At 39.5% G+C, this 27813-nt stretch overlaps 1 protein-coding gene across 1 annotated transcript in view; it reads right to left on the reverse strand.

Moving 5' to 3' along the window:
- AXDND1 (axonemal dynein light chain domain containing 1) overlaps positions 1-27813 on the reverse strand; it is a 2684234-nt gene that overhangs the window by 1581794 nt on the left and 1074627 nt on the right. The window contains exon 10 of the mRNA XM_044085955.1: positions 18319-18459. Coding sequence (XP_043941890.1) covers positions 18319-18459 — 141 coding nt within the window. The remainder of the gene's footprint in view (positions 1-18318; positions 18460-27813) is intronic.

The raw sequence follows: 27813 nt of genomic DNA on the forward strand, positions 1-27813 counted from the left end.
AATATCTGTCTTGGAAAACTGCCTTCTTAGTTGCAATTACCTCTGCAAGGAGAGTTTCAGAGCTTCAAGCCCTATCTATCAAACCACCGTACTTGATTTTTCACAAGGATAGAGTATCACTTAGGCCTAATCCATCTTTTGTCCCAAAGGTCTGTTCTAATCTCTGTCTCCAACAATCTCTAGAGCTACCAGTTTTCTTTCCAAAATTCTCCAATGAAGCAGAATACACTCTCCATAAATTGGATGTTCACAGGCAATTGCGCTTCTATTTAGACAGGACTCAGCAAATTAAGTAAATCAGACCAGTTGTTTGTGTCCTTCTCAGACAATAAATTGGGTAAAACCATCACAAAAGCTACTATCTCCAAATGGATTAGAGATTGTATAACTCAGGCTTATTCCTCTTCGAATAAGCAACTTACAACATCTATCAAAGCTCACTCTACCAGAGCTATGGCGACTTCTATAGCTTTTCATTCCAAGCTCACTATTTCTGAGATTTGTGCTGCGGCTACTTGGTCCAATCCGCACACTTTCATTTCCCACTATAAATTGGATGTGGCATCTAAAGGGCGAGCATCATTTGGTTCCACGGTACTCAGGAGTGTTTTCCAGTGAGCCACCCAGGATTCAGGTGCTAGGGACGCTGTCCCATCAGTCAGAATGTAGGCGAGATAGTATCACATAACATCTTTTAGTTATGTACTCACCATAACTTCAGATGTTTGGGATCCATCTCGCCTACATTCCTAATACCCACCCTCCTTCCCCTGCCTTGGAGATCAGAAGAGATTGAACGGTTTGAGTTCTACTGTTTTTATCTTGTTTCATCTGACGATGTTATATAATCAGTGCGTGCATGTGTGCATGTATGCGGACAAACTAGATCTGGGGGACTGGTGGTGGTGCATCCTGGGATATAATAAGCTCAGCCAATAAGAGACTTCGCTCTTTGGCATAAGCGTGCCGAGTCGGAGCCGAGGGATCGGCTCCGAACCCATCAGTCAGAATGTAGGCGAGATGGATCCCAAACATCTGAAGTTATGGTGAGTACATAACTAAAAGTTAACTATTATATACCACATCTGATTCTCTTTCAACCTTCTTCTCCTGAACAGCTTGTTCTTCTCCTATGATCCTGGAATGTTTCATGCCATTACATTCCTTTTTTCAGTTAGCCCATCTTGTCTGTTCTATGCATATTTTATGTGCATGTTGTTACTTCGAACCACTGCGCTTATGCTATTATGCAACTATTTTGTTAATTTTTATGTTTTTTTATATATTGGAGATTTTCTCCTCAGGCCTCCAGTAAAAAGGTGTTTCTACCCAGTCGGGCCTTCTCAGTGAATAAAAGCAAATACGTAAATAAATAATTTTAGTTTTTCCAATACAGCTGTATTATCCTACCTTTTATTAAACAGCACTTCCCCACATATTCCCTTCCTTATTAATCACAAACAGCTTATTATTATTTTACTTTGCCTGTTCACTTTCTCACTACACACATTTTCATGATATTCACATTGTATCACATCCAAATTTATACTGTTATTGTTTTACTTCAAAATTACATTTTGTACTAATACCCAGAAAGCATCAATCCACTTACACCATAAACATATGTTCTATGGTTTCCTCTAGCAAACATTGTGAATAGACGCATTTTATTTCATGTTCTTTTTTATAATTCTTTGCTCCTTTTACTGATAACTTGGCTAACAACAGTCTGAACAAAAATCTTCTCATTCTACACATTTCTTAGGCCTATTTCTCTCTCTCTATAAATCTGTCTCTTTTTATGGTGTTTGACAGTCTGTTATGTATGTAAGGAATAAAATTGAATCCCATTTTCCTATTTTGACCTATTTTCATTCAACATGTATCTATTAATCTTCCTTTTTCATGGTTTCCTCTCATAATTGTCAACAGCTTTACTTATGACATACTTTCTACTTTTCATGTTTCATAGATTCTCAGAAGTCTTTGTCCAGATTCTTAAAACATCTGTGCACAACAGAAGGTTATAAAAAAACCCTAATTCACAAAATCCACTAAGTCAATGCAGCAGGATTGCATAAGGTCCCTTATGGGATTCTGCTCAACAGCTTCCCAACCCTTTAGCCCATAATCCTTCTGAGCCCACCCCGATAAAAGTGTTGCATGCACTGGGTCCCATGAAAGAAATTACTGTCCTCTAATGGCATACAAAGAACTGGTGTAACATCCACGGCTGCAACAATCTCCTGCACTTGTTAGTCTGTTGCTCAGAAGGAAGGTCAGACCAACATACTATAGTTGACACAACATAGTCCCCACACCCACACACCTCCACTACATGGCAGGAAAATCCATATCAGCAATACAGATGTGTACAGTGTTACCACATACTACATGGCTCCCCCCACATCACTGGACAGCTCCCCTGCTTGGAACTTGCATAACACCCTATCTGCTTATTACCATAACATGGCAATGATCCAATGTCATCCACATGCTGGATGACTGTTATGATTTCATGTAGCACAGTCACTCATGCCAGCAGCATACAAGCACTACAGTGTAAGGCAGATGAATATGGTACAGCATGCCTTACCAAGGAGCTATTGCTACGGCAAGCTATGCTGTAAACAGCTGTCTTATACAACAGAACCGTGTAATGCTGTCAAGCTAAACAGATTTACCAGTAGCCCTGAACACAACACTGCCTAGTGTGAGTTATCACACCGGGCAATCTTGTGCATCATTCACAAAAAATAGAGACTACACCCTGGGGAATACAGCAGTTCACTTCTTTGAAACGTGGTAATCTAGTCTGGCATATCAAAGACAATATGTACAAGACTACTACAATGCAGTATTCTCTTGCAGCATTTTCCTTAATGTAGAATTCTGATTATATTTAATTTCCATTAAAACATAATGCAAGTGCAATGAGGGAAAAGGATACATTAATTTCATCATATATTCTTATAATTATTACAAAGTTTTTCTCTTTTAATTGAGTTTAAATATGACCCATAGAAGGAAAATAATTTAGAAAAGAATTCCTTCAATTTATCTGTTTCTACTGAATGATTATACATAGCTGTCCAATAACTGAATACACTCAGAATTACAGTTATAAACTGACTTTTTTCTCTTATTCATGAGTACTTAGCAATTCATCTTAGTTCACTAACCTTTTCCTCCACCACCACCTTCAAAATCACATTCAAACCAAACATGGGTTTCCCTTCCACATTTCATAGAGATAGATCTACATGTTGATTTGGTATGGCCCCTGCTTCCCCACACTGGTGTATTAAGTGAACTATTTTTCCACTGCTATAATATACCTCAGGTTGCATAGTGTACCTCAAAGTTCTTCTACAAAAAAAAATATTCAAAATGTTCTCTAAATGATTTATCTGATTATCTTCTATTTTCAAATCCCCCCAACAAATAGCCTTCACAGGCCAAAAAGGTCCTTACTGTCGCAACAGTTTCAACTTTATCACTCAAAAAGGTATAATTTCCTCTGCTGTCAACACATCTGCTCTTAACTGCAAAAAAAAAAAAAAAAAAAAAAAAAAAACTTTTCCTGCAGTTATATTGACTCTATTACATTTAGTCCATTTTTACAGACTGCGTTCTCAAATTCTTTCACAAATTACTCAGCCAAATCTGTTTACATGAAAGTTATATACAAAATGGTCTGTCCTGATCATAAATGAGAAGGTGAATTTACATGAGTAAAAGGGATACCTAATGGACTCACATTAATTCTATCAAGCAATATTTGTTTATTATAATGCCTTCTTTTAATGAAAAAAAGGGTTCCAATCTGTCAGCATTCATATCTTTATCTGTGGTGACATACATACAAAAAGTGTCCTCACTACCACCTAAGAAGTAGTGTTACATGGGAATGAAAGTCATACCTTTAAGGAGCAGTTACATGGGGATGTGAATCATGTATCCAAACAGGTTTGAGCACTGTGAGTAAAATACTGAGCTAGTAGTTTGTCTTGTATCTCTTCATTGTGACGGTTAACTGTTAATATCTCTATCAGAATTAAAGTCTGGAAATTCTTAGTGCATATAAGTCTTATAATAAATCATTATGTGCACAGATTGCAAGCAGCCTCGAAGTTGCACATCAAAGCGGGAGAAAAGGTTCACACTTCTGATAGTTGACCTTTTATAAGCCAGCTACCTTAGCTATTCAGAGATGTGGCTTCAACCATATATTATGGACTTTTAAGCTACTACCATTGACTAGAAGACTCTCAAAAGATACAGATCACCCAACAGGGTAGGAATTATGATCATTTATGCTACTTATCTACATCTATATCTCCCTATCCACTCCAAATAAATATTAACAGGGAATTTAAAAGGATAAATAAGTATAAATCACTACCTTTGGACTTCGTCTATGTACCTCCTGACTCTAATAAGGATGTAAGTCATGTAACTAAGGAACTATATTTCCTTGGCTTACTTTTCATATTCAAGGTGAATTCCTAGTATTAGGAAATTTCAGCACTGCTTGGTTTGGGCTCCCAATGTATATTCCTATCCAGTCATGGATTTATATGGAATAGTATAGCTGCTTGTTTCCATCACAGTCACATATAAGTCTTCAACAGGCATGGAATAGATATTCATATTTCCCTTCATAATATTTCAGTGGCTAAAGTTTTGCTTGACAGTTCACGGCAATTTCCCAGTATTTATTTTCTAGTGCCAAAAAAGCAGAAGCAGAACAACAGAAGCCTGGTTCTTAAAGCTGCAACACAAAAAAAACTGTAACTACTCTATGTTAATGCAAACACAGGCTCATTTTTTTCATCTTGACGCATGTATCTGCTTCTTCAATGACACTTCTGTTATAATTCTATGATCCATATAAAGTGCAGAATTATATTAAAAGACATTGCAATGTATCAATATGGAATTAAAAAACTAGAGACTCAGAGTTTGGAAGCAGTACTGCCAACTTAAAACTTCTGAGTTTTTTTTTTGAAATTCATAAAACATACCTCTCAACCTCTTAGAGCAAGAAGTCTGGACAAAGCCATACATAAAAGTGGCACAAAGGCCCAAAAATAGGGACAATTTTTAAATATTACTGTTACAAATGTAGAAAGTTGATAGAATAACAGGTTTTGCATTTGCATGTGTTTTCTGAAGAGTATGAAGTCTGAAACTCAAATGTCTGTAATTTTTTAACTTCAGTCTTTAATGAGTTGCCAGTAATTTGCCAGAAAACCACAATTTTATGAAAAATGGACCCAAAATCTGTTCATTCTGCGAAACTATGTACAGTTGAGAGGTATGTCACAAAAAAAGAAGTTATGTACTCACCATAACGTTCCATCTGAGTAGTTATACTTCATTTTTCTGCAACCTGTGCGTATTCGGATCCATATCGGATCCAAGCCGACAACTTTTTTCTAGCATCTGCTCCAAGCTCCGAGCTCCTCCCCTACCCATAATGCACTACCATCTCCTACCTTCCCTCAGATCGAGTTTGCTGCAACTAAATACATTAGCAACTCAGCCCAGTGAACCAAACCTGTATACTGACAGGACAAGGTCTGGGGGATGGAGGGAGGAAAGGTTGCAGAAAAATGAAGTATAACTACTCAGATGGAACGTTATGGTGAGTACATAACTTCTTTATCTGAAGTAGTTAACTTCATTTTATCTGCAACCTGTGGGACAGAGTCCCAAGCTACTCCAATTCTGGGAGGCCCTTATGGAAGGATATTCCTGAGCACCGCAGAGCCAAAGGATGCTCTACCTCTAGAAATCAGGTCTAAATTGTAATGGGAAATGAAGGTATGTGAATTGGCCCAGGTTGCTGCTACACAAATGTCACCCAAAGAAACCCTAGACCAAAAGGCAGCAGAAGTCACCATGGACCTGGCAGAGTGAGCTTTAACAATACCAGGAGGAGATAAACCTTTTGCTTTGTTGACATGCGAAATGCAAAGAGTGATCCATCTGGCCAAAGAAACCTTAGAAATAGCTTTTCCCACAAAGGATTTGGAAAAGGAAATGAAAAACTGGTCAGACTTGCGGAATGATTTTGTTCTATGAAGATAGAAGCGAAGTTGTCTATGAACATCTAACAAATGAAGTTTGTATTCACCCTTGTTTTGGAAATTAGGAAAGAAAACAGGCAGATTAATGGACTGATTTATGTTTGCTTCAGATGCCACTTTAGGTAAGAAAGAAGGATTAGTACGGAGAGAGACCCTATCCTTATGGAAGACCAAATAAGGAGGCATGCCAGACAGAGCTTGAAGCTCAGAAACCCTCCTAGCTGATGTAATGGCGACTAGGAAAGCTGTCTTCCAGGATAAAAATGTAAAATCCACTGATGCTGCATGTTCGCATGGAGGACCCACCAATGCCTGTAGGACAAAAGTAAGGTCCCAAGGGGGCACTGAATCCTTGACAGGAGGGAGCAAAAGAAAAGTGCCTTTAAGAAAAGCCTTACACAGCCTAGAAGAGGCTAAGGCGATGTTGTCTTCACCAACATGAAAATTAGAAATGGCTGCCAGTTGTACTTTCACTGTGGAGGAGCTAGATCCCTGCTGAAAAATACCAGACAAGAAATCCAACACCGCTGGAACAGGGGCTGTAAAGGGATCTAGGTTTCTCTGTGAGGCCCAAATGGAAAAACACTTCCATTTACTGCGATAAAGTTTCCTAGTGGAATCTTTAAGAGAAGCCACCAGTATGGATTTTACCGAGGATGAAAGACCGGGAGTCCTGGTGATCAACGGAACTGGAGCAACCAAGCTGTCAGCTTGAGGCTGCCCAGGTCGGGCGGGCGAACATCCGAAGGATGGGAGATTAGATCTGGGCAGGGATCCAGAACCCACGGAGGAGCTAAGAGATGAGACCAAAGGAATGGGAACCAAACCTGACAAGGCCAGAACAGGACAACGAGGATAACTTTGCACTGCAGTCGGCAAGCTTTCTGAAGAAACTTCGGAATGAGTGGCAATGGTGGGTAAGCATACAGAAGCCCGGGGGGCCAAGCATGGACTAAAGCATCTCTGGGGGCTTCCCCTGGTGAGGGAATCAGAGCAAAGAATTCACTGCACTTCGCATTGGAAGGAGATGCAAAGAGATTGCAGCAAGGCTGACCCCATGCAAGGAATATCTCCTCTGCAATTGACTGTTTCAGAGACCACTAGTACGGTATCAGAATAGCCTGACTCAATCTGTCCGCTAAAATGTTGGAGCACCCCGGGATGGGAGTTGCTATCAGAAACCGACCGGTGGAAATCGCCCACTCCCACACTCTCATGGCCTTGCAACACAGGGGGTAGGATCTGGTTCCCCCCTGCTTGTTGATAAACCAGACAACCGACATGTTGTCTGACTGAACTGCAATCAATCCGAGAGGGAGGACAGTGTGAAAGGCTTCCAACGCTAAAAGCACTGCCCTCATCTCTAGACCATTTATATGCAACTTGGTGTCTGACTGGGACCACGTGCCTTGGACTGTCCTTCCCGAACAGTGCCCCCCCCACCCGAGTTGGGAGGTGTCCGTGGTCACTGTGGCTTGGACTGCAGATGACGCAAAGAGGCATCCTTCTATAATCTCCAGTGAATTTAACCACCAAAGAAGGTACGTTCTGCAGACGTGACTGATCCTGATTGGAAATTCCATGGGCAGGTCTAGCCAAGACCATTGAACAGCCAGAGTCCATTGAAGAACCCACATATAAAGGCACGCACAAGGGAGAATCGATATAGAGGCAGCCATGGAGCCCAGTGCCCGGAGAACCTCGCTCGCCTTTGGAGACTTGAAGTTCGCTATTTGAGCTATGTGGCACCTCAGGTGTAAGATCCTGTCTGGAATTAAAAATACTTTCATATGCAAAGTGTCTAGCTGTGCCCCGATGAAGTCTAAAACTTGTACTGGTTGCAACTGGGATTTTTGAACATTGACTGTAATCCCCAATAGATCTGCCAACCGAAAAAAGTAGTCTCGGGCCAGACAAAGCAGACGCTTGTTGGGCGCAGCGAAGAGCCAGTTGTCCAGGTAAGGAAATACCTGAATACCCTGAAGCCTCAAGTGAGCCTCTACAACTGCCATTACCTTGGTGAACACCCTGGAGGCTGTGGTGAGACCGAAGGGTAGGGCTCTGAACTGAAAGTGACTGGCTCCCAGCCGGAAGTGCAGAAACCTCCTGGAGCTTCTGTGGATCTTGATGTGGTAGTAAGCATCCTGGAGGTCTAACGAGCACATCCAGTCGCACTCTTGAACTCTTGAAGATAAGGTAGAATGGACTGTAGGGTGACCATCCGGAACTTCTGTTTGGCAACAGACAGGTTCAAAGTTGACAGGTCTAGAATGGGCCTGAGGTCCCACGTCTTTTTTGGCACTAAAAAGAACCTTGAGTAGACGCCTGATTCGGACTGGTCGGGAGGGACCTGTTCGATGGCTCGTTTGATAAGCAGCTTTAAAACCTCTAGAGCTGCGGCCTCCCTGTGAGCGGGTGGAACATCCAGGAGGTGTTTTGGAACATTTGGAGGGGCAACAAATGGGATAGTGTAACCTCTGGATATAATCTGTAACACCCAGTAATCTGTCGTTATGGACTCCCATGCCACTGGGTGTAAGGACAATCTCCCCCCGACTGCCTCCAGAGTAGGACAGCTCGGCAACCCCTCAGGGCTGTTGAGTGGGTCGATCAGAAAAAGGGTCCCTAGGCCCAAAATTCCTGGGACCCCCTCTACCTCTGTGTCAGCATCGATCCTGTCCCCCTCTGCCTCTGGGGGAATAGTTGTCCTGAGAATCCCAGGAAAACTGAGATTTTTGGAACCACATCTTCTTTTGCCCTCTTTGATTCCTAGAGAAGGACCACTGAGGGTTAGAGATGTGGATCCCAACGTCAGACAAAGTCTTCCCGTCTTTTTCACTCTGGACAAGTGTGTCACATACTGTCTTCCCAAAAAGGGAAGAACCGTCGTAGGAAGCATTAATAAACAACGCCTTGAAAGTGTCCACAAACTGACACAACCTGAGCCAGGCGTGACGCCTCATGGCTACGCCTGTCCCAGCCGCCCTAGCGGCTCTTTCCGTGGCATGGGAAAGGAGCCGTATAGACGAGTTTGATACTGACTTCAGAGTCGACATTTTCGCAGAGAACAGCTGTTTGTCCTGTGGCGATAAGGACTCTGGGGGAGACTCAGCGAATTTCGATAGAAGGTCTCGCTGAAACCGGACCACAAGTGCTAAACAATTCAGCGCACATATTGAAAAGGTCACTGAGGAATAAACGCGCTTCCCAAACCTATCCACCGACCTGGACTCCTTGTCTGGAGGGTGGACTGAGGAACTCTCCTGCGCTAGTTCCTCCTTGGTGGTCGCTGTGACCAACATAGCATCAACTGGGGCTCCTTTTGTCCAAGGCTGTCTGTCAGTAGGAAGAGATAAAATCTTGTCAGGACATTTGGGGATGGGCTCTACGGTTTCAGGCTCCTTCCATGCCCACGTGATGATAAGGTCCACCAAGGGGTCTGCTGGCGGAGACACCCAGGAAGTAGATGGGCCAGTGCCAGTGTCTTCCAGGAACACTGACTCATCCACAGAAGGTTTTGGGGCTGACCAACCTCCCCTCTGGCAGAGGATCTTCATGATATCTCCGAAGGAGACGTCTTCAGGAGGTGACCTGGGGTAATCTTCTCTTTCCTCTAAGTCAGTGTCCATAGTGAGGGACCCGGGGGGGGAGTCCAAGTGCCTCCTTTTGCAATTGCGCTTACGGTGGCCCTCTTCAGTGGGACTCTCTGAAGAGGACTTGTGAGCAGCAGGGGGTTCCTCAGGGGGAATAATCTGGGGATTCTCTGGTGTGGGCTGTCCTTGAGACAGGATGAAGGGAGTCGTTGCCAAATCCAGAGGGGTCTGGGTGGAATCCGAGGGGATGGGCTGTGATCTCAATCCCTGGGAGAGAACCCTCTCCACCACTTCAAAGGCCGAAGGACAGCGTACCTCCTTGGCACCCAGCAAGGAAGAAGCCCTCCCCGGATACGAAGCAGGGACCAGAGCAGAAGCAAGGGTACCCTGAGGTTTGAGGAAAAGGGTCGGATCCGAAAGAGGCGGAGCCGAAGAATCCATTCCCTCGGGTCCAACTCCCTGTTCGCGGCTCGGAGAGTCACTCGGCTCCGAACTAGTCAGATCCGAGGAGCTCAAGGTAACAGCCGGAGTCGAGTTTGGGGGGACTGTCAGTGCCTAGCTACCAGCTCCAAATAATCTCGGATCCAAAAGCCACAAAGCCAACGTACAGATTGGGGAAGGAGAGATGGGGTGGAAAAAAGGCATGGAGGTCCCCCCTTCGGAGGGAGAGGGGCCTGGCAAGACCCACATCTGTATTTGCGTCTGAATGAATCTCCGCATCATCCTGTCCATGTCTAAGTCTGATAAGCTCAGAGTCGATCGTGAAGAAGCCACCAACTCGGATCTGGCTGAACTGCGCTGTGAGGGCAAGGAAGGCCTCGGATCCAAAGGTTCCAGTGGCTCTGGTGAAAAACAAGGAGACTGAAGCCGTGGAGAAACTGGCCTCATGGACTTAGAAGGGGGACTAAGGAAGAGCTCCCTGTCCGGGGATCTCTTGTGAGGTCTATCCCTTTTCTTGTCCCTGTCCTCCTTGTGCATTTCTCTGTCCTTGTCCGCTACACTGACTGTAGCTTTTTTCTTGCCTGACCCAGCACCAGAAGAAATGGGAGTTTGAGTCCCTGTCTGGGTGGGAGGTTGAGTAATGGGTACAGAGGCCGTGGCAGACTCCAGCATAGATGCAGGGAGAAGGCCTTTGGCTACCAATTTGGCCTTCCGATCCCTGAGGGCTCTAGGGTTGAACCCAGCACGGACTGCACATTGCATCGACAAATGGGACACTCCCAAACACACAGAGTGTGACCATCAGCCGGTGAAAACTTATGGCCACACTCTGTGCATTTCTTAAACACTGATTTTGGCTGATCAGCCATGGTCCTGCACCAAACACCACTCCCTACAAGATCACCACACACAAAACACACGTAGGGGAAGGGCAGGCCTAACAACTACTCTACAGAGTTTTACAACAAAAACTTTTTTTTTTTTAAACTAACCGATGAACAATCGATATACTAGTGGGGGAGGAAGGGAAACAACTAACTCAGACACACAAAAGACAAAAGATTTTTAAACTTACTATCCCTGAGCTCAGAGCGAAGGAGACCACGATGCTCACTACTGGCACGGCAAATGAGATCTGAGGGAAGGTAGGAGATGGTAGTGCATTATGGGTAGGGGGAGGAGCTTGGAACAGATGCTAGAAAAAAAGTTGCCGGCTCGGATCCGATATGGATCCGAATACCCACAGGTTGCAGATAAAATGAAGTTAACTACTTCAGATGTGTTATTTCTACTTCAACAAATATGACATCTGGTCTTCATTTTTTCTTTCAGTTTCTCACACTTGTTTTAATCTTTTCCCTGTGTCTAATAGTCTGATCAAGAAGAAGCTTGAAAAACTTAAGTCTCTCTTTCTATAAAATACCTTTTAGTTATCTTAACTTTTCTCCGGTACTATAAGAAACTATGCCAACAGCCTCAAAAATCATTCTAGTCCACATAATTATTTCACTGCTCTATGGGAAAGTGCATTAACTGCACAATCCATAAAGGAACTTCAGCCTGCTACTATAATAATCACTGTTCCATTGCCACGTTACCTCTTTTTAATGAAAGTACTTGACAAATATACAGTTTTATCTACTACAGCATATCAATGATCAAGGAATTCTAATACTCAGCATTCAAGCCATAGCACACAATACCTATTTATAAGTTGCCTATTATCTTTGGGGCAAGTTCAGATTTGGCCAATATAATGGTGCACTTTTCCTTGATCTATAAAAGACATGTGACATTGTAAATCATTCTCTGCAAAGAAGGGCAAGACCACACAACACTAAGTTTTGCACCAACAGCAGTGTTATCATCTATCTCTAAAAGTCTTGAAAAATGTGTTGGCAAAAAACTCAAACCATTTAACTAATAACATCCCCTTATCCCTAACACAGCTTTGTTTTTGCCTTGGACACAGCACAAATACAGCTTTCTTTTTTTCTTCTTAAACACAGTAAGTACCCATCTAAACCAAAATGGACTTTATTGCTTCAGTTTTCCTCAACTTGTCAAAAGCTTTGAATTCAGCATCCTATGATCTTCTGCTTAGCAGACTTGCTGAACTAGACATAAGCAGTTCAACACTTAACTGGTTTAAGAGGTACCAATCTGGCAGATTTCAAGCAGAGAAATAGAAAGACACTTTCGACAGTCATCACATCTACTGTTGGAGTCCCTCAAAGTTACATCTTTAGTCTCCTATCATTCAATATACTTACGAATAACATGTGCACAATAGTTGAAAATGAAACCACTATACAAAATGGAGATGACTCCACTTTGATATGCTGATTTGATTAATCTGCTTAAAGTACAAACTCAACTTGCCTTCAGCAGACTAAAAGAATGTCTCAAAAAAATCACAACTTATAATAAATGCCAGAAAAAAATAATGCTTTTTATCTCTTGATATACACTACAAAAACAGACCAGATATAATCACAACCTTCACAAACAAAGCAACTCTTGAGCAGGTGAGCCAAACTAAGGTGTAAGTGGTGATCACAAATAACCACCTAAAATTCAACTTACATATCAGCTATGCAGTGGATAACACCAACTAAAATTTTTGCATGCTATACAAAATCAAACTATACCTAACATAATGCCACAAGCACAGCTACATTCTACACTATCTCTCTTACTCCCAAGTCTATTTTATCCATCCCCTATTCTAATAACATCTATAAAAGCACTTTTAAATAAACTTAAAAAGTGTTGCAATAAAATTGCTAAATTTGCTAACTACCTTTCCAATAAATCACATCACTGTACAACACGTAGGCAATTACAACGGTTAGAATTCCAAAATGCTTCAGTTTGAGTAAAATTCAAAACTGCTCACATTTTGCAAACAAAACTAAAGCTCAGCATTCAGTAAGCTCATCAAAAAATGCAATTCATCTAGACACCTCAGATCTTGGATTGAGAGGGGTGGCATTCTTGGTATTGCCCAAGATGCTAACCAACCTAAGGGGCACTCTGGTAGTCAACATAATTTTTATACTCCTTTTCCTTTTAATGTAATAATATACAATAATATGTATTTCTGTGATGCTTTTATACTTGGGCCTCTGCTGAAACTGGGTCATGCCCAGTCAAAATCTCTCAGTCAACAACCTTAAATAGCTTAATAAAATAAATAATAACCTTCGGCTTACTTATTAGAGGCCAGTATTTCAATCCACACTCATGAATGTGCACCATAGTTGCATTTTAGGCATACCAGTGCTCATTTTGATCAGTATGTAGTGATGTACTGTCCATACAGCAATGTCTGATCTAGAGGTTCCATGTCTGAAGGTTTTTTTTTTTTCTAGAAAAGCTAACCTACCCCATACCACAACACTGGTATGATATTTACCTTGTCTATAGTCAATCTTTTCAAATATGTTAGTAGCACTGCCTTTGCTGTACTCTTGGTGAACCCATTGGTGGCACAGATTCCTTCTATGAAGTAAAACACTCAGTGCCATACATAAAGCTATACAAGTTTTGGATTCAAAGAATTAGAGATAATCCTCCTTTATCTATTAATGAATATTTTTTTTCCAGCAAGTGTTACCATGGCGACTTCCAAGATGACTGCAGATTGAGTAACAGCTTAATTCTAGCTCTCCCAGTGTGGAAACAGAAACTTAGTGGACCTGGATTTATGAGTACATTTCAGTAACTAGCTAGTAAGTGCACTGCCTGGATGCCAGGAAAAAAGAAAATCAGAAGACCTGAAGGAAAATCAGCTACAAAAGGTGACAAAAAATATGACTGAGGAAAGTACTGTAGCTGTTCAGCAAAAAGAAATACCAGCTCCAGACATGACTTCCAGTAACCTTGAGGAAAGTATAAGGTAACAACTGCACACAGACCTGACTAAACTAAATGAAACACTGGAAAATAACTTTCTTGGGTGGTGTAAGCCAGGGAACCTTGTTGGCTAGGCTTACATAGGCCCTTGATTCGATAGCCTAGTACCTACCTGTGAACATATGAACCTATGGAGTATACCAACTCAAACAATAAAAGGTCAGAAAAAAATGGAAGAACCTTTAAACAGATACTCAGATCAGGTGATAAAACTCAGAGGTTGAAATGAAGAAAAGGCTGTCTGAATACGAGATTGCACAAGAACAGATGTTTCAAAGAATAATAGAATTACAAGACAGGGCACATAGGGAAAACCTGAGATCTTCTGCTGTACCGAGAAGCTGGAAGAAACAGACTGTATTAATTTCATGACAGAAGAAATAAGCAACTGGACTGGTATTCCACAACAAGAATTGTTAATTGAAAGGGAGCATCATGTGTATGCTCCAAACCTGGCTATGAGAAAACAACCCACACCTTTAATAGTAAAAATGCAATCTTACCAGCAGAAGGAATTGATTCTGACAAAACTGTGGCAGAAGGACAAAGTACTAAAAGTGTGAAAAAGCAGAGTATTTGTAGAGAATGACTATTCATTGTACACCAGGCAGAAGAGGATTATTTTTTTTCATTATTTAGGGAATGCCAAGAAGCAGGCATGAGATTCAAACTGCTGTACCCAGCTATCTTCAAAATATTTTCCCTACAGGAGCAAAAATGTTTTTTGATGAAGTACATGTTAAGGAAGAAATACAAATATTTGCCCAACAAAAAGTGGGCCGTGAAACAGGAGATTCTGTTTCTTGTTCTTCTAGTAGTAAAGACTACAGAGAGACTGTGTCAGTGAAAACTTTCCTAGTGTTTCAAAAGAAAATGCTTGAGAGAGTGAAAAAAGCATAGGAGTTGAATAGAAGAGCCAAGAGGGCACTGGAGATGAAGAAGAGACATGGTTTTGGAGATGGAGATGAACAGGAATAGAACAAGAACATTTTGAAATATTAAACTTCCTTGGGGTTTGTTAAATTTATAGGGGACTCTAAAGCATATACCCTACTTCATATCATTAACTTTTGAGTAAAATCATTTACTTGGAAATTGACAAATGTAGGATTACAAAGCAATAATTCATATTTGTGAAACAGGACAGAACAGGAAAATCTGGAAATATTGGAATTTTTTGGATTCTGTTAAGCCTGTAGAGGACTTTAAAGCGTATGCCTTACTTGATGTCATTAATGTTCAGAAAAATACTCAGGAGAGGGGAAAGGAGGGAGAACATTAACTGTAAGTAAAACAATTTTTTCTTAATAGTATTATTTATATGGTGCATGTTATAAAGTACATTTTTTATCAGTTATTTTAAGTGTAATGGGGATACTAATGTAAACATGTGCTTCTGTTTTTTTGTTTTGTTTCTTTCTCCCTTCTGCTTTCTCCTTGTTCAGTTTTAAGAAATATAGGCACTACAATGTAAAAAAAAATCTGTTTAAAAGAGCATGACAAAAGAAAAGTTAGTGTGCTTTTTCTCATTCTTGCATAGCAGAATGATTGGGTTAAGGCCATTAGCTTTATATAGCAACAAGTCTTAACAGAAAACAACTAATGTAAAATAATATTGAGTATTATAGGGCTTTTTTCTAGTAAACAGTTTTATATCTGGTTCTCATGTCACTAGCAGATAATCTTATAAAGAGAAATAGCTTGCAGAAAATGTTTTTGAAAGGATTCAAGTGTTTTCCCAGCTAAGAGAGTCATAAAGGTAAAACAACACCAGACAGCACTTAATAAAATCATAGGCTCTACCATGCATCTTAGCATGGATAATCTTTCTTTCTGTTTAGTTCAAGTCTGTGTGTGTGGCTGCCAGTTTGGAACTTTTGTTCCTGTTGTGAGAGTAAAACTTCAATCACTGAAGATGTACATAATTTCTTGTGTTATTATTAAATTGATAGGTTTTGGGGGGGGGTATTGTGTGTGTGTGTGTGTGTGTGTGTGTGTGTGTGTGTGTGTGTGTGTGCTTAGGTTTCGGGGGGTATTGGATGTGTGTACATATTTTTGTTTGAGGGTTTTCAACAAAACACAAAGTTCTGCAAGATGTGATATAGGCTCAAATGGAGATTACAAGAAACAATATATAAAAGATTAACCTGCCAAACAGTGCATGCATGTAACACAAAGCTGGAACTAGACATTTCACAAAAAGGTGTTATACATAAAATGTGGGCATAATAATTCTTAAAGAATATGATTCTTACTATAATGTCTTCAAATGTTAATGGTCTCACAGATAAATATAAAAAAGAAAGAGTAGTGAACTACATTAAAAATGTTGAGTGCAAATAGCTATGCTACAGGAGAAACACTTGGAAAGAACTGAACATGTGAATTTGATAGAGAAAGGTTATCAGGATGGTTATTCAGCGAAATATCTGAGACAAAGGAAGACAGGAGTACTTACATTAATTGCAAGAAGAGCTCTAACAGTAATAGAAAAGGACAAAAAAGACAATAATGGTAGATTTGTACTATTAAAGGGCTATGGTCAAGCCAGGAAGATTATAATAGGTTCATAGGTTGGAACTAGGCTATAGGCCTTAGGGCCTATACAAGCCTAGCCATAACAATTCCCTGGATATTGCTTCCCACAATATTTACTTCCCTGGACCCCTGTCTGTCTGGGCGACTGATGTGATCCCTGGGGTGAATCTCCTATCTCCCATTCAGTCGTCAAGGTTCCCTTTGAAGAAGACCAAGGAGGCGCTCTGCTTGACATGTATGAGCAGTCTATTCCAGAGTATGGGAAGTCTCTGGGTCAGGAACCTATCCCTCCAGCATGTTTTGTACATTGTGATGACACGGTTTAGATCCCTGGAGCGTGTGGCTCTGAGGGATTGGGATTTCTTTTAAGTGGAGCATGTCCAACAGCTCAGGGTTTGACATGGCCTTGTATGTTAAGCAGAGATCGCCTCTGAGTAGACGATATGCCACAGAGTACAGCTGGAGTTTTTTAAGATGGTCAGTATAGGGCATCTGCTTTAGGCCTGTGATTCTTTTAGTGAGGTATTTCTGCGGCCTTTCCAGCTGTTGCAGATGTCTTGTGAAGTACATACCAAATGGGGCGTTGTACTCTATAATGGGTCTACTGAGGGATGAGTACAGTGGGACTATGACCTCCTATTTTCTGGATGAAAAGCCCTTAGTGAAGAGGTGTGCCACATAGAAGGATTTCCTGACTGTTGTGGCAATGTGGTTATTGAAGGTGAGACCACTGTCCACCTAACTCTCTTATCACACTTTCAGTGTTTAGTGTACTGCCACCTATGTGGTAATTCATGGGTACATGGTTTTTCCCAAAGGGGATAACTATACATTTCTTGGCATTAAGCTTGAGCCCATGACTCTGGCACCAAGCATCTGTTTCTGTAAGGCTCTTTTGTAGAATATCCACATCATTTGGGGATTCGATAATGGCTCCCAGTTTGCAGTCATCTGCGAACTTTGTTAGCCAGAGTCCCTTAGTGTTGGCCTGTACTTCAGAGAAGTAGATGCCAAACAAGAGCGGTCCCGGGACTGAACCCTGAGGTACTCCACTTGTCACTTGTCTGGAGCTGGATTTGGAGTCGGCTACTTTTACAGTCTGGGTTCTGTCAGTAAGCCAGTTGGCAACCCATCGAGTGACGTAGGGATTTATGCCCAGCTTAGTAAGCTTATCTATGATTCCAGAGTGGGGGATGGTGTTGAAGGCCTTGGCGAGGTCCAGATAGGCTGTGTGGACTGCCTTACCCTCGTCCACAGCTCTGGAGATCGATTCAAGGAAGTCAATCAGGATCAGGAGACAAGATCGGCCCTTCATGGGTGGGGTCCAGTATTTGAAGGTTGCCAATGTCTTTGCTTATAAGTTCCATGATAATGTGGTCCATGCTCTTGCAGATCAGGCATGTCAGACTGATGGGACGGTAGTTCCCAGGATCCAAGGTACGTATTTATATTCCGCAAAAAACTGCTATAATGGAGCTTAAGAAAATTCAATATTACTTATAGGTGTTGACTGGAATTTGATTTGCAAACGTGAAGATATGTTTGAGAGGCCCAGAAAGGAAAAGTATAATAAAGGAGGGCAGATTTTAAAGAAATTCATAATTAAAACTTTGTCAAGACCAGTAATTACATTTTTATCTACTAACTTGTAAAATTGATTTAAGACCAGTTGCTATACTGTGGCTTTATTACTCAACAATTTATTATATGTTAAAAAACATAATCATTACTACCTGCTGAGTTCTGCAATAGAATTTTGAAAGTGTTGAAGTTCTTCTTTCAGATGACGGTCCATCACTTGGTGGGCCAGGACTTCAGTCTGCAAACTCTTTACTTGTTTAGGTATTCGATCTAATAGGTTCACATACCTCTCTCTGAAAATTATAAAAAGCAGAACAAAATCAGTTTTAAAATATAATCACTTGCTTGTTTAAAAAGATGGCAAAAAAAAAAAAAACAATGAAGCAAGGTGGGTTAGTTGAATACAGCTAAAAGGAAAGTAACATAGAGTAACAGTAGCTCTCTGGATTATCTCTGACAAATAGAAATTATAATAATGCTGTTTATGTAGTTATATTGCTGTATGTTCATTATCCCTAGTACATCTACTTCATCTGATGGGAAATACCAGAGGCACATCTGATCAAACAATTACACTTCACTTAAAATGCTCAAGTCCCTTCTCTGCTCTTATAATGCATATATACTCTTGGAGTCCTCAGACAGAGTTTGATGCCTATAATCTAAGAAATGGACTTCTAAGCATAAGAAAAGCAGTGACAATAATGGGGACAGGGTAGGTACTAGTTCTGTACAGCATTAGAAAAGGTACAATAATTTGGAGAGGGGTGGGGCAGGTTGTTGAACTGGATGGACAATAAATAATGAAGATCCAGTATTATGGCAAGTACATTACTTCAGTATCCTGTCCGTCCACTTTGAATGATGGGACAGAATCCATAGCTATCAAGACTTCTGGATGGAATCATGACAGAATACCACTGAGAATAACAGCCCCAAAGGAAGACCGTGACTTACAATCACATCCAATTTACATTGTTTGGCAAAGGTGAGTAATGTAGATGGTGTTGTTGCTGCACAGATATCATCTAGTGAAGATTTCTTGAAGAAGATTGTAGAAGTTGTAATGCATCTCATGAAATGAGATTTTGCCAACATTGTTCTATTATTAGATTGGAATATAAAGGTTTTACATTTAGATCTCACCTTTCCATTCCAACAAAGAAGGTACATAAGAAATGAATAGCCAGTTGCCTTTTCCAATTGTCTTAGTATGTTGCAAGGAAAAACATAGTTGTCTGTGAACATCTAGAGAGTGCAACAAATACTCTCCTTTATTGGAATACTGCAGAAAAAGACAGAAAGATGAATGATTTAACTTAAAAATGATTCTGAGCCAAACTTTGCCATGAAGAAAGAATCAGTCCTTGAAGGAAACTCTATCCTTGTGGAAGACTAAATATAGAGGTTTGGAGGAAACAGCATGTGACTTTGACACCTGACTAACAAAGCTAATCACTAACAGAAGCAAGGTGTTAACAGGTATTTCAAGTTGGGTGAGGAGCCTGGCTCAAAATGGGAATGAATCAGTGCTTTCAAGATGAAAATGAAGTCTCATGGGGAGAGATCCTTAATGGGAAGTCTTAAAATATAGGTTCCTTTCAGAAAGCCTTGCAAAATGTTTGTGCTGCTACAGACAAGGAATGGATACCTTGACAGAAACTGGAGATGGAAACTAAGAGAACTTTGATCACTGAATAACTGAAATTTGAGTTGAAGACTGAAAATAGAAACTGTAATACTGAGAGACTTGAGGCAGAGAGAGGATCCAAAACCTGTTGGCACAACCAAAATTATTTTTTTTCCATTTGCTGCTATAGAGTTTGTGAGCAGAATCTTTCTATAACATGGAAAGACTGGATAATTCTTGAACTATAAGCAGGATCATTGAACATCACTCAAAGTAGAGAATCCATGCAGTCAGTTTCAGTGACAGAATGTCTGGGTGAGGATCACTGGATGGGTGGGATAGTATATCTGCTCGGGCATCTAAAAGTCAGGGCTAAAGACCTCTTGAGGTGAGGACACAACCAGGGGAACCAAAGTTGCCTTAGCCAAAAAAGGGTTAAGAGGATGACTGAAGCCTTACATCAAGATGATTTCTGCAAGGTATACCGTAGTCTGGGAAACCAATGACAGACCAAAGTATCCCTTGGTGACTGTTTTGGTGGAGGGACAAGGGCAAAGTAGATACTGCATTTTGTGTTGGTCATGAATGAAAAAAGATTGCAATAAGGCTGGCTCCAGCAGTGGAATATCATTTGTGCTGACACTGTCTGAAGATAGTTAACACACTAAAGAATGTGCATTGCTGATATTAAGACTGTAAAGCCATTGCTAACTGCATTATTCTCAGGTCTAACTGGCACAGGGTGCAACATCAATTTCATCCCTGCTTGATGATGTATCAGACAGCAGATCTGTTCTCTGTGTGTAAAGAAAATGCATGCTGGAGAAGGTACTCCTCTAAGGCCTGCTATACAAGAAAAATGCCCTCATCTGCAGGATACTGAGGTAAAGATTAACCTCTTGTTGGTTCCACATGCCACAGATTGTTCACATCATGAAATGATCCCTCCTTCACCTCAGAGAGGAGGTTTTCGTGGTCACCATGGCCTCTGGAAAGAGTTGGGTGAAAGGTATTCCTGCTGAAATGGTGGGATATTTGATCCTGTAGTCCAAATGTCATCTGTAAAAGGAGGACAGTTAGATCAGATTGTTCATAGAATCTACTTATTAAGACAATTACACATTTAAGGGTTACTGTAGCACTTTCATGTAGAGCTTTGTGCAAGGCATTAGTAGAATGGAAGCCAATATCAGACTGAGAGAAGCAAGTGGAGTTATTGTGAGAAGATGTTTTGAGATTACACTTCATAATATCATGAATCTTTCTTCTGGAAATTTAACAGTGATTGACTTTGTGTCCAGATGAGATACTACAAAAATCAGGATTTGCTTAACCTCCAGCTGGGACTTCACCATCCTCACAGAGATATGCAAAGATAGACACAAATAATCCCTGGAAGATATCAGGAATTCCCTTGATGTGGCAGCCAGGAGTCAGTCATCCAGGTAAGAGAAAATACAGTTGTGTAAGTAAACTTGCCTAATAGTAAATGTTTGAATGGTCACCAATGCAACAGTCTGAACTAAATGAGTTATATCTTGCTAAGGAAGTAGCAGCCAGCTAGTTTCCAAAGCTTCAGGCCACCTTCCAGGCACCCAAACTGTTAGTCAGCTCGAGCTGAGCTGACTTAAAGTTATGTATGGGTACCAAGCCCTACAGAGCTTTCATTCAGAAAGAGAGGGAGACTAAAGCCCCTGAGAGGACAATGCCAGGAAAATGAAAAATAAATGTCCACATCCTGGCAAAAAATTATACAAAACATAAGGGGGATGGAGGGTGGGATTGGATATTGTAGCAGTGATCGTTCGAACATCAACTGTTATGGCAAGCTTAAGTTTATTTAAACAACTGTACTGTGTTCATTATTATGATCACTACCATTCTATGCTAAACAGTATGGGTAGATTACCATAGGTTAATAAGAGAGTACCAGGCTAGTTGCCTTTGCAAGAGATTTTAAGCCAAGCTAATTTGTCTTTTTATGCTCAAATTTACCTATCCTATTTGGTTCGAGAGTGGCCTTACCCATTCCATGCTGGATAATTATATATTACCCGTAATGAGAACTGGGATCATATGATAGGTAACTTGAGGAGACCCATTATGTGATAAAGCATTTAGGAGCTGCCTCTGTCCATTAGTAGTACATGCGGTAGTCCTAGGGGCCGTCCTAGGATAAATTTTCTGTTTCTCATTCAAGGATCCAAGTTGCTTTTGAATATGGACAGGGACAAACTTTGTTTTACGTGGATTGGCAGTTTGTTCCTCTGCGAGATATACTAAGAAACAAATAGTTCCAGAAAGCAAAATGTAATCTGGAACAATCCTGATGTGTTATATGACCTGCATTCAATTTTTGATAGGGCCAGATGCGAGGTCATGAAAATTATGGTTAAGTACAGGTAACCTGGAGATTGTTTGTTTATCCCACCAACTTGATTCACTCAATAAAGTGATTTATGAAGATTTAAATTTTGAGTATTATGCCACCAATTATTCCAACATTTGCCAATATTGCTAATATTTGTCAGAACATTTTACTATGTAAAATAAAGAAAATTAAGAGAGATAAAGATGATTATGCCAAAGGTAAAGTTTATCCTAACCCTCCCAGCTTCTGGGATGATTCTGAAGACTTAGCCAATCAAAATGATCATTCCGAGGTACAGCTACCGATGGCAACCGGTGAATATAAAAATGAGGAGGAAATGGGGCCGGCCCCTTTAGAGCACAAACCTGAAAAGAGGTCAGAATGTATTCAGAACAGCAAACAGAGGAAGAATTCATGGAAGCAAATGGAGAACAATGAATTATACCTCCATCAAGAGGCCAGACTCAAGAAAAAACTTTTGGAGCACCCACAAGAGAACCTAATGGTTACTAATAACTATGCAATATTGGAACCAGAAAGTATTAACATTATTTCAAAATTTTCTGGTGCCTTCATGGTTTATAATTATTATTCTAAGCCCCTCAATGGCTCTCATGCTGACCTGCTTTCCAAAGGGCTGATATTTGTACCTACAAGAAGAGCTAATATAGCCAATTCCATAACTGATATGAAGTTATATATTTGTAAACGTAATTTATCTCTTGGTTTGGTAACTGTAATAGAACAAGTGCTTTAAGTAAATTTAATAGACCAAGCCGTTTTAATATTTCTCTAAACTTGATGATTGCTCTGCTTGAACAAGCATATGACTATAATTTTAGAAATGTTTAAGTTACTCTTGTACCCAATTTTGTAGTAATTTAAATGAAACTGAAAGAGAATTGTTTTGTGAACTTTAAAATTACTCCAATATAAGACTTATTAATCCTGATAAAGGAGGAGAGCTTGTAATGAATCAGGTTGATTACTTGAATAGTATGAATACTTTACTTTTGGAAGATGTATATGAGCAGGTATCACACAATAAATTTATATGGCATATTCTAAAGTTGATTTTTTTCTTGAATGACATGATAATGCAGGAGCAGATATCCAAGGGTGAGTACGATTTTTTGCATAATGATAAGCCAGCTATAGCTAGTAGTTTTGGAATACCGAAACTACATAAAGACTTAGCTCATCTGCCATTCCACCCTATAGTGGATGCAAGCTGTTCTAAGACCTATTTTGTAGCTAAATGTATACATTTTAATCTAAAATCTGGCCTGGTGGAAATAGCTCAAATTTGCAAGGATACCTGGCATTTTCTTAAGTTACTAAACAATGTATCGTTTATGCCAGATGTTATATTTGTGACTGATGTTCACAACTTATTTTTGGTTATCCTTCTTGAATTAAGTTTAGAATGGTTTGAAGAGCAGATGTTGAAAAGGACAGATTTTAGTAATGAAAGGGTTAATTTGATGGTAGATTTAATGGATATTGTACTTAAGAATAATTTTATGTACTTTAAAGGCCAGTATTTTAGACAAGTAATGAGGGTAGCCATAGGGACAGCTTGTGTCCCCATGTTTGCTAAATATGTTATGGCAGAGGAGGAGGACCGTTTTGTTTTTGGGAGTCAGTTTTAGTCTAGCTGGTTAATGTATATCCGTTTTTGGATGATGTCTTTATACTATGGAAAAACTACATGAATTTGTACAATACATTAATAATACCACACCATTTTTGTGTTTTTCCATTAATTTTGATAATAACAGAATTGCCATTTTGGATACTGAAGTTGAGAAATATTTGATTAACAATAAATATTGTTCTACTATATTTCATAAACTTACATTTTCCAGCTCATACCTTCACTTTTCTAGCAGGCATCCATTCTATCAAAAAAGTCTGTAGTTAAAGTACAGTATGTAAGATTAGCAAGAATGATTTTAGATTTTGATATATTTATACATGAGTGTGACCTGTTAACGCATATGTTTTTGAAGAGAGGATACTCCTTGGAGTTTGTGATTGATATAAAGAGGAGGTTATTGCTAAATGAGTGTCAGGACTTTATGTTCCTTTGTTGTCAAATAATCCATCTGAGATGGAAACTTACATGTTACAACCTACTGAATCAATGGACAATTCCACAAAATTGTTTATTTCTACGTATTCTTTATTTAGTAAGGGTACTGTAGGTTGTTTGTTTAAAAATTGGAATATATTTTTTGCTGATTCAGAATATGCTGTGAGATTAAGATGGAAATCTTAAGTTGTTTACAGAAGAGATAAAACTTTTAAAAATTATTTTGAGTCCAGGGAGAAGTTTATTAATAATTCTAAATGTGGCACTGTTAAATGTGGATTTGTTCTCACTGTTCTAACAATATATCCCGTGATCATTTTGAAATTAGAGGTAAAACATATAATGTCAATGGATATTATAATTGTTGTTCTAAAAATGCTGTTTACCAAGCCCAGTGTTTGATATGTCCAGCATATTATGTAGGTAAGACATCAAGAAAATTTAAGGACCAAATTTATGAGCACTTGTTGGATATTAGAAGAAGTAAAAATATAAATGCGTTATATAAGCACATTGCAAATCATAAGTCTCATAATTTTTTTTTATTATTGAGCAAGTGAAACGGGGTCCTCAGGATTGGATTATGGACAAACACTTAGAAACGTATGAGTTGAAATGGCAAATTATATTAAATGCCACAAATTATCCAGGTTTGAATGGTACTTGTACCATCAATCCTATTTTAAAACTCAAAACATTTTAAAGCATCGTAAAATAATGTTTTTATGTTTTACAGCAATATACTGTTTTAATTGGTTTATCCTGCACATTGGTTGTAATTTATCATGTGATCTTGATTTTTTTTCTTATTTAAATGTGATTCTTATTATCGTAAATAGTTCTGATGAAGTTCTGAAACTAAAGGGACGAAAGTGCTTAACTAGAATTAATAAAGTGGATTGCTGAGTGATACATAATTGGCATTGTTTTATATTCCATTTTGCTTTCTGGAACTATTTGTTTCTTAGTTTGTCTTCATTCAGGTGTTGTGTCCTCTGCGAGACATACCTTAAAAGAAATAATACAGTGATGATAAAAAAAAATAGTTTGGAAAAAAAATTAGAAGATGAAGGAGAAGGGTTCAGGAGCTCATGGAGAATGGCCCTAGCACAGGCTGCCCTGAAAATAGAGAAGGAGTCTAGTTTATAGTGCTTTGTAAAAGTAAGCAGAAAGAATCAAGTTGCTGCTTCTAGAATACTAGATGCCAACCCTTTCTAAAAAGCCACATATGAAACCAATGCTCTGGTACAGTGAGCCTTGACCCTGTCAGGAATATTTTCCCTGTGTTGGGAATAACAAAAGGTAACAGCCTGAGACAATCATTTGGAAATAGTGTGCCTTAACAGAGATTCTCCCTTCTTACCTTCACAAGAAATTAGCTAATCGGAAGTTCTGAAAGATTTTGTCAAGATAGCACCTGATTTTCTGTGAACAAGGTATGAAGTATCTTATTTTTACACTCATTCTTGGGTTGTGGAAAGAACACAGAGAAAAGGATAGTTTGGCCTAAAGTAAACTTGGATATTACTTTAGGCATAAAAGAATTAGTTCTCAAATAAACCCAGTCTCTGTGGAAGATGAGACAAGGTTGACCCATCAAATAATGCAATGCAATAATAATGCAAATTATACAGTCTTCTTGCAGAGGTCATAGCAATCAGTAAAACTGTTTTCCATGTTAAGAACCTTAAGGTAGTCAGGTCAGCTGTTTCAAATGGAACAAGTGTTAGCTTCTCTAACATAAAATTAAGATCCCAAGGAGGAACCACAGGATTTTTTGGAGGCTTCTTATCTAGCACCTGTTGCTTGTCTAGTCAGGATGTAATAGATGAGACTTCACGGGTTCTGTTCAAGCAGCTTTATTATGTACAAACACATCAGGATTGAAGCTTAATAACTTTAACTTAGGTAAACTTGTATACAAACTAGCTATTACACTCTTACATGCTCACTCTCTGGCTGCACTCTCAAAATGGCACTGAAGCTAACACATGCTTGTTATTTATATGCACGTTCAGTCCTAGAAATGCTTCTTAAAGATACAGCACACACACACACTCTCTGTTCGACATCTTCCCTCTTTGAGAAACAGGTTATGCAATATTGACAATATAAGTTGACATGCAATGAATACAAATAATTCTTTGTTATGCAATTATACAGAACAAGATACATATATACACAATCAAATCCAAGTCACTGTGTATTTCACACTAGGTCTGGAAATACGACCAAAACGTGTGACATAAAATTTACAATCAGATTTAGCAACTGGGACTGTCTCTGCTGAATATTCAACCTTAGGAACATCAGGAACATCATCAGGAATGGAAGCAGAAGTTAAGACACGTTCTGCAATAGGAACATTGTCTGGATTGCTCTGAGATCTAGAGTCTGTTATAGAGGAACAATGCTGCAATATTGATTCTGGTACAGGAAGATGATGTCTGTGATTTTTCCTGTGCTCCACACCCTTAAATTCTACGAAGTAGGATCTTGGCTCAGTACATATACCTGTTACTTGATCAATCTGGTTGAAACCTTTCACCTTTTGTATTCTCACTGTCTCTCTTTATTTCAATGGATGAAGAAATCTGCTTGATTTATCACAGCTGGGATTCTGGAAAGAATGCTTCCTGAATAATTGGACTCTAATGGTTCTGCTGTTCTTTGCTTTAGGCCTCAACAAACTGGAACTAATAGGCAATGTTCTGGTTTGCCTTTATAGAAGTCTCTGAGCAGGTGAGCCAAGTATATTGTCATGGGGTATGTTTCTGAGATTGAGTAAATTCAAAAAAGACATCAGTATTGTAACGCTTTGACCTTTCAAGTAATTACTTTGCACTCTGTACTGCATGTTCAGTTAGTCCATTTGACTGTGGATATTCTGGACTACTACTAACATGTACGAAGGCCCATTATCTTGCAAATTTCTGAAACAATTCACTAGTAAATTGAGTACCATTGTCAGAAATACCTTTGTGTGGACTACCATGGGCTGAGAAATGATATTTCAACTTTGCGATAACAGTAGTGGACGTTAGGTTAGGTAGTAAATCGATCTCAAACCAGATCGAACAAGAGTCTACCAATACTAAGTAATGCTGATTGTTTCACTGGAATATATCAGTGGCTACTGTTGACCAAGGTAGTACAGGAACTTAACTTAGCTGAAGTGGTTCTCTTTGTAAATGTGATTTAGTACTATTGAATAATGAACAAAAAGAAAGTACTTTATCAATGTCTTTTACTAGAGAAGGCCAAAAAACTAGTACTCTCGCCCTTTTTTTAGTAGATTTGGAACCTGGATAACTACGATGCAAAATCTGGATATATTCATGTTATAAGGAAGCAGGAAAAACAATTCTAGGACCTTTGAAAATAATACCATCTTCCATAAACATCTCATCTCTGTAAGAAAAATAAGTTTGCACTTCAAGTGGTAGACCAGATTGCTTTGATGGCCATCGTGGTTGAGCTTTTGAAAAATTGGATCAGTCTTTGTATGATCTCTCAGCTTATCAAGTCTTATGATAGAAAAATTACGCACC

Source organism: Protopterus annectens, chromosome 10.part0, assembly GCF_019279795.1.
Source record: "Protopterus annectens isolate FY-2018-M chromosome 10.part0, PAN1.0, whole genome shotgun sequence".
Lineage (NCBI taxonomy): Eukaryota > Metazoa > Chordata > Ceratodontiformes > Protopteridae > Protopterus > Protopterus annectens.